This window comes from Peromyscus maniculatus, chromosome 1, assembly GCF_049852395.1.
Source record: "Peromyscus maniculatus bairdii isolate BWxNUB_F1_BW_parent chromosome 1, HU_Pman_BW_mat_3.1, whole genome shotgun sequence".
Classification (NCBI taxonomy): domain Eukaryota; kingdom Metazoa; phylum Chordata; class Mammalia; order Rodentia; family Cricetidae; genus Peromyscus; species Peromyscus maniculatus.
In genome coordinates this window covers 15,717,501-15,725,000 of record NC_134852.1, presented here as the reverse complement: position 1 = coordinate 15,725,000, position 7,500 = coordinate 15,717,501, and the positions used below count along the sequence as shown (strand labels likewise).

At 45.1% G+C, this 7,500-nt stretch overlaps 1 protein-coding gene and 1 pseudogene across 1 annotated transcript in view; one reads left to right on the top strand and one right to left on the bottom strand.

The window, feature by feature from the left end:
• LOC143273807 (ubiquitin carboxyl-terminal hydrolase 29-like) overlaps positions 1 to 7,500 on the bottom strand; it is a 219,847-nt pseudogene that overhangs the window by 17,733 nt on the left and 194,614 nt on the right.
• LOC143272995 (pre-mRNA cleavage complex 2 protein Pcf11-like) overlaps positions 1 to 7,500 on the top strand; it is a 15,704-nt gene that overhangs the window by 352 nt on the left and 7,852 nt on the right. The window contains 4 exon segments of the mRNA XM_076570685.1: positions 1 to 36; positions 38 to 258; positions 720 to 2,582; positions 2,637 to 2,807. The exon segment at positions 1 to 36 is cut by the window's left edge and continues 10 nt beyond it. Of these exon segments, the coding sequence (XP_076426800.1) occupies positions 1 to 36; positions 38 to 258; positions 720 to 2,582; positions 2,637 to 2,807 (2,291 nt within the window).

The window sequence follows — 7,500 nt, the reverse complement described above, 5'->3', positions numbered from 1 at the left end:
TTCCACATGGGATGAAATATTCCCTTTGAAGAAACTGTGTCTTGGATGTCAGAGTGAATTCATTAGATCCTTCTTAGCCTATTAAACCTCTACCCCCTAATGGGAAGACATGTAGCAGCCACGTAAAGCCCACATTTTTAAATAAACAACCTGAGGAGCCTTCAGCACCTGGCACAGTGGTCAGCTGCCCCAGTATCTCCACTCCTCTGATTGTACCTGACATACAAAAGAATCTTCCTGAAAAACAACTCATAAGACAACGGTTGTGGTGATGTTTTATTGGTGCTGAAATGTGATATTGTATGTGTATGTTGATCAATAAAGTTTGCCTGGAGATCAGAGGTCACAAAGAAAGCCATAAACAGCAGTCAGGTGTTGGTAGCACACACCCTTAATCCCTTAATCCGATCATGGGACAGGAGTGGTCTCTGTGACACACCCTGTATTTCTAGTAGCAACCATAGAGACCTGGAGGTCTGTATAGATAGGCAGTGAAGAGGAAATGATGTGGCTGGGCTTAGAGCCAATGAGAAGGCAGAACAGGAAGCCTATAAAAGCAGAGGTTAGACAGGAAGAAGCTCTCTCTGTGAAAGCTACAGCGGGCTGGTCAGGTAAGGCCCCTGGTGGCTTTTTGTTATTTCTCTCATCTCTTCGGCTATTACCCCTGTATTTGGCACTGTGTTTCTTATTTAATAAGACTCTTTAGAAATTCATCTACAAACAATTACTTGCAGAACAAAAGCAGTTGTCCAAACTTTAGCAAAAAAAGCTGGAGCTTGAGTTAGAAGAAGCTAAGGCACAACTGGCAGTATCTCTTAGCATTCAGCAGGAGACAGCCAACTTGGGTGCTGGATCAGCACCATCTAAATTACCTGTTCCACAGATTCCCACCATGGCCTTTAACACTCCCCATCAGGTTCCTGTAAAACCTGACAAAAGCCGTCCAGGTCCATCCTTACAAATTCGAGAACTGAAAGGAACTACCCGGGATCCCCGTCTTAACAGGAGGAGCCAACATTTTTCCCATGGCAAAGAGCAGAGTCATAGGAAGGAATTTGTAATGAACACATTCAACAAGGCTGATGTTAAAACAGGTCAAACTGTCCCCTCTGAAAAACTCAATTCGGCCAAGCAAGAAACAAGTGAATCAAGTGAAAGAATAACCAAGCAAGAACTTGAGCAGTTAGATTCTAAATCTGAATCTAAATCACCTTTGAAAAACAAATTATCCCACCCCAAAGACTTGAAAAGTCAAGAATCAGAATGGATGAGGTTGTGCGATATGAACAAGAGAGATCCAATTATAAAAATGTATCTTCAGGATAGAGCTGAGGGCAAAGATGAAGATGTCAAAGAAAAGAGAAGAACTGCAGAGAAAAAGGATAAAGATGAGCACATGAAATCATCTGAACACAGGCTGATTGGAGGTGGAAGTCAAATCATAAATGGCATTGTGCAAAAACAGGACATGGTTCCAGAAGAATTGGAAAACCAGGGGACAAAACCAGGGAGATCAAACACTCGAAAGAGATCAAGATCGAGGTCACCTAAGTCTTGGTCACCAACTATACATTCCCCAAAGGGAAGAGATAAATGGTCACCCAAAGAAAGGCAGAAAAGTGTGTTTCCAACTTTGGCCCCCACAGCTGGAAAGATGCATCAGTCAGGACTTACACAGTCACATAGGGAAGAAAGAAATGTTAAGAAAAGTGCTAAGCAGGATGTTCGAGATCCCAGACTGCTGAAAAAGATGCATGAAGGTCGGCCTCAGGAAACTGCAAGTAAACATTCTATGAGGTCAGATGCTGAGCCAAAAGAGAATATAGAGAATTGGCAAAGCTCTAAGTCTGCAGAAAGATGGAAATCTGGTTGGGAAGAGAGTCAAATCTTCCAACAGTGTGATGACCAGAGTAAAGCACCTCATCTAAGGCATAAGGAGAGCTGGTCAAGCACAAAAGGAATCTTGTCACCTGGAAGCCCAAAGCAGCCCCATGGAGCAAGGGTAGATGCCAATCTTGAGATTCCTAAAGACTTAACTCTTGCAAGCCAAAGAGAATTCCTTCAAAAGACGGGTGAACGTTTAGCTTCCGGTGAAATTACACAGGATGAGTTCCTTGGTGTTGTGCATCAATTTCGACAGCTTTTTGAGGATCAAGATGGTGGAGGAGAGGAGCAGACATCTCCCTTCAATGATGGATTTCCACTTAAGCGACCTAGATATGAAGATTCAGATAAAGCGTTTGTAGATGGCCCAGCATCAAGATTTGTTGGCCTCCAAACAAATGAGCGGCTTCCAGCTTTAGCTGCAGACCGACCATTATTTGATGGGCCTGGTAAGCCATCTGTGAAGAGAGATGGCCCAGCCAAGATAATTTGTGAAGGACCTAATAAATTAAGCCCTAGAATGAATGGACCTCCTAGAGCAGGTTCTTTTCGGTTTGATGGGTCACCAGGACCAATGGGAGGAGGAGGCATTATGCCAATCCAAGGACCAAAAGGTCAGTTTGGAGGTGGGGGCCCTTTGAGATTTCAAGTTCCTCCAGGACCAGTAGGAACACCTCTGTGGTGTGGAGGGACAATTGGTCAAGGAGGACGAGGAGGACACGGTCGAGGAGGACGCGGTCGACCAGGACGAGGACGAGGACGAGGAGGCAGTATTCGATTTGAAGGTTCAACTCGTGTGACTTTTCAGGGATCTACAGGTGTTAGGAGATTTGAAGGACCAGGGAGTAAGCCTGGGGGTGGTCTGAGGTCTGAGTGCCCTCATGGACAGAGCGTGGGTAGTCTCAGATTTGAGGGGGATCATGGTCCATCAGGGGCAGCAATTAGGTTTGATGGGCCTCATGGTGAGCCAGGTGGTGCTATCAGATTTGAGGGCCCTTTGCTACAGCAAGCTGCTGGAATGAGGTTTCAGGGTCCCCAGGGTCAGTCCGTAGCTGGTCTGAGATTGGAAGGATATAATCAACTAGGTGGGAACCTTATTTCTGAGGGACCACATGGCCAACCAGGTGTTGGGATCAGGTTTGAAGGACCTTTAGTACAAAAGGGAGGTGGAATGAGGTTTGAGGGTCCTGAACCAGGAGGTGGCCTGAGAATTGCATCACCTCTGGGTCAAGGTGGTCCCCGATTTGAAGGTTGTCACTCTCTAAGGTTTGATGGACAGCCAGGTCAGCCATCACTTTTGCCAAGATTGGATGGAACACAAGGCCAGCCAGGTCCTAGATTGGAAAGAACTCTTCAGCCAGGTCCACAGAGATTTGCTGGGCCACCTGGACAGCAGGTTCAACCGAGATTTGGTAGTGTACCTCCAAGATTTCATGGGCCACAACAGGAGCAAGCATCAAGATCTGATATTCCTCTCGGTCTGCAAGGTCCCCAATATGACATCCATCCTTCACAAAGGCTTGAATCTTTCAATCAGACTGGCCCATATAATGACCCACCTGGCAATGCTTTGAATGTTCCGTCTGAAGGACTACAATTCCAAAGGCATGAACAGATATTTGATACACCTCAAGGACCAAATTGTAATGGACCTCATGGCCCTGGAAACCAGAATTTCCCAAATGCCCTTACCAGAGCTTCAGGACACTCTTTTGATGAAAAGAATCTTCAGAGTTCTCAGTTGGGAAACTTGGGCAATTTACCTAGTCCGATGTCAGGAGGAGATATTCAGCCATCTCAAAAGGTTGTGACTGGTGTTGCTCAGCCAGTAGCATTTGGCCAAGGACAACAGTTTTTACCAGTTCATCCACAGAATGCTGGAGCTTTCATTCAAAATCCTTCAGGAGGTCTTCCTGAAGCATATCCTGATCATCATCTCAGTGAGGTGGATGTAAATGAATTGTTTTCAAAACTGGTAAAAGCAGGAATTCTCAAATTGTCACAGCCTGATTCAACTGCAACCCAGGAAAAGGAGGCTGATGCTCAGCATCCCCCTGAAGAGGGGAAGGATCAGAATGAAGATCAAGATGTTCCAGATCTCACTCATTTTACAACTGAAGAATTGAAACAACGTTATGACAGTGTCATAAACCGGCTGTACACTGGGATTCAGTGTTCTTCTTGTGGAATGAGGTTTCCGACATCCCAGAGAGATGTATATGCAGATCACTTGGACTGGCATTATCGGCAAAATAGAAGTGAGAAAGATGTTAGCAGAAAGGTCACTCATAGACGTTGGTACTGCAGTTTAACAGCCTGGATAGAATTTGAAGAAATAGCTGATCTGGAAGAAGGTGCAGAACGCCGGTGTTTTGAAAAGGTTCATCAAGAGGTTGTCCTCAAATCTCAGGAGGCTGCTAAAGAAAAGGAGTTCCACAGTGTCCCTGCTGGACCAGCTGGAGCACTTGAGAGTTGTGAAGTCTGTCAAGAACAATTTGAACAGTACTGGGATGGAGAGGAGGAAGAATGGCACTTAAAAAATGCTATTGGAGTAGACGGAAAGATTTACCATCCATCGTGTTATGCAGGTGACCAAAACACATCTTCTTTTGCTTGTACACCATCTGCCATCAAGACGCCAGTTGAAAACCCTTGGAACATTATGTTGAACACTGTCAAAAACGATTTGCAAGAACCCCATGAAAGTCCCCAAGTTAAGGAAGAGCAAACAGATCCCCCACCAGCCTGTGCAGAAGAAAGTGTAGCAACCCCCACTGACATAAAAACAGAAGAGGACACAGTTGAGTCAGTTTAGATAAAATGAGAAAGTTATGGTTTTGGTTTTGTAACAAAAGCTGCTGTTGGACCTAGAAAGTGAAGCTTTTTTTATGTATTTAGAGACATCTCTATAAATTGACTAGCTGAGGCAGGGTCTCAGCTGTCATTTGGTTTATAAATAGGTTTTAGTATTTGCATTTCCTACTTCCTGCATGGTTTCAGGTGCTTGTTGTGGGAAAGTTCTCTAGATGAGTGCAAATTTAACCAAATGAAATTGAATGTGTAAAAATGTGCGATTTTCACTTGTGAACTGTAAATTAAATAAAAATATTTTGCTCTACTAAAACAGTTGAGTTCATGTCCTCATCCTTGTGCGACTCCAACATTCCTCCATCCCACCCCTCTGAAGAAGCTGTGACACTACATTCTCACATAAGTGTTTGCTTCAAGACTCATCTGTGTTGTGAGCTCACACACATCACACTGCAGACGCTGAGGCAGTGTTCATCCTGAGCACAGGCCACTGTCCCTGTCCAGACCAGGCTCTTGGGTCCACCAAGGCCTCTGGTGGCCAGACACCTCCAGGATTGGCATGACATTTCTGCCCTGACTGCCTCAGCACTGTGTTGTCCCTGAACAGTGGGGACTGTGTGGGGATACTTCCTGATAGACACAGCCATGCTTCTGCCCCTTGGCCTGGACTATGTCTGCTGACACCGATGTTGCTTCTGGTATCGGGAGGGTAGAATCTGGGGCACATCTACTATGTACAGAATAGCCCACAACAGCAGATTCTCCTCTGCAAATGACCATGGCCAAGGCCAAGAAGCCTTGACCTGGACAAAATGGGATCAAATAACCATCAGATTTCCCTTGGTCTCTGGGGAGTTCATTGCATGATCGAAAGCATATTTTAAATTATTTAATTAAAAAAAAACCAGTAACAGGAGAGAATATATTTTGTTGATCATGGAACCTAGGATGCAGAAAGCAGCATCCAGAACTGAGTATCCACTGTGGACTTAGCAGTCCCAGAATAAGCAGCAGCTTCAGAAGCTCCCACTAGGAGCATCAACAGCTGGAGTATCCGCTGAGCCAGCATCAGCACTGGTGAGACATGCAGGCCATCATTACATCACAGGTAGCAGATACCCCAGAGAGGCAGCTTGAGCAGCAAGGGTCTGTCCATCTCTGCTGTGAAGAAGCCACAGTGGGGAGGGCACAGTCAGTCAGAGTGTTTGTGGGAGCTAGACTGACATTTGCAACCTTGAGGAGCCACATAGAGATGCCATGGGAGAGCTGAAAGGCAGGCAGTGGTGCTGGCTTGGAGACTGCAGCCAGAGGCTTTGAACCCCAGCACCAGAATAGGTCTGTCAGCAGGCAGCGGAGGGTGATCCTGCAGGGCACCAAGATGCCAGGGTGTGCACCCTAGGTGGACCAGGAAGCAGGTACCTTCCATTCTGAGTGTGTATGCATTCAGGGAACACCAAGGTCCTTGTGGAGATGAGGCAGCATCCCCAAGGATGGAAGCCATGGTGGAAGCAGTGCTGTAGATCCAAGGGAGACTGCTGCTGGAGGGCCCAGGTATGGAGAGGGCAGCAAAGCTTTTGTGCACAGGGTCTGATGCCCTAGCAGCAGACCTTGAACTGCTTAGTGAGGCAGAGCCTTACTCCACCATGAATGTCAAGCTACCATAATGCAGTCCACAGAGGATGCAAGGCAGGACCATCATGCTGAATGGAAGGCTCATAGGGACAGTGAGGCACCTTGAGCCCATGCAGCATGGGAGGTTGAAGGCCCTCAGGCCCCAGGGCTGGGATTGTAAAACTGAATGTGTCGGAGTCAGCAGCCAAAGCCACGTAGCCTCTGTTTGCTGGAGGTGAACAAATAAATGGCTTCCTTAAGACACAACTTCCTGGTTCATGCTAGCTGCACAGAGAGCTCTTTGGAAGAGGTCTGCAGCTACTCAGCTATGGTGACACAATCTTTGTCCCAGGACAAAGTTCTTAGGGCCAGGCTAGCAGGCCATGAAGTGCCTCTGAAGCTCAGAGCAAAAGTTTTAGAGACTCCTGTGTGAACTGGGTTGTTGCATTCAAGGGATCTGCAACAAATTTTTGGTTGTGGGTCTCTTTATATTTAGAACATTTTGCTTCAGATTCATTATGACTTGGACAGCTCTACAGAGATTTCAGGGAATATGAGGAGCCAGGCCCAGATCTTGAGATTTCAGTGGATCTTTAAGGCCAGTATCAGAACTGACTGTTTGAACTGTTCAGACTTAAGAAATGGGATGGACAAGAGTGGTTCATTGCAATGGGACGATTTTGATTTCAGACACACACGTGCGCGCACACACACACACACATACAAACACAAACACACAATTAAATGTGATGAATTACAAACTGTTTTGTGTAGAAATGTAACTGTTTGTGTAAAAATGAAACTATTTTTTGTAGGAATAGAGAAGTTTGTTTTTTTATGCCCAGGCTCAAGATGAAGCTTCAAAAAATATAAAGTAAGGGGGATTTGTTATATTCTTCAATCTATTTAATTTAATAAAATGTACTGATGAGTAGAAGTTGGAGGAATATTTGCTCCTGGATTAGAGCAGCTCAAATGCAAAACACTTTCTTGTTCTTTGTATGGATAATGTTAGCCTGTATTAATGTACCCTATGTTTTGTTAGCAAGAAATGCAAAAAGTTAAGTCAGATGTTTGGTATATTTTATAAAGTATAAAACGTTCTATTAAGAGTCTACTTTTGGATGTAAGATTGTGAGAATTTTAATTTTGTATACTAATATTCATAACAGAATTATGATGTTACCCTGTTAA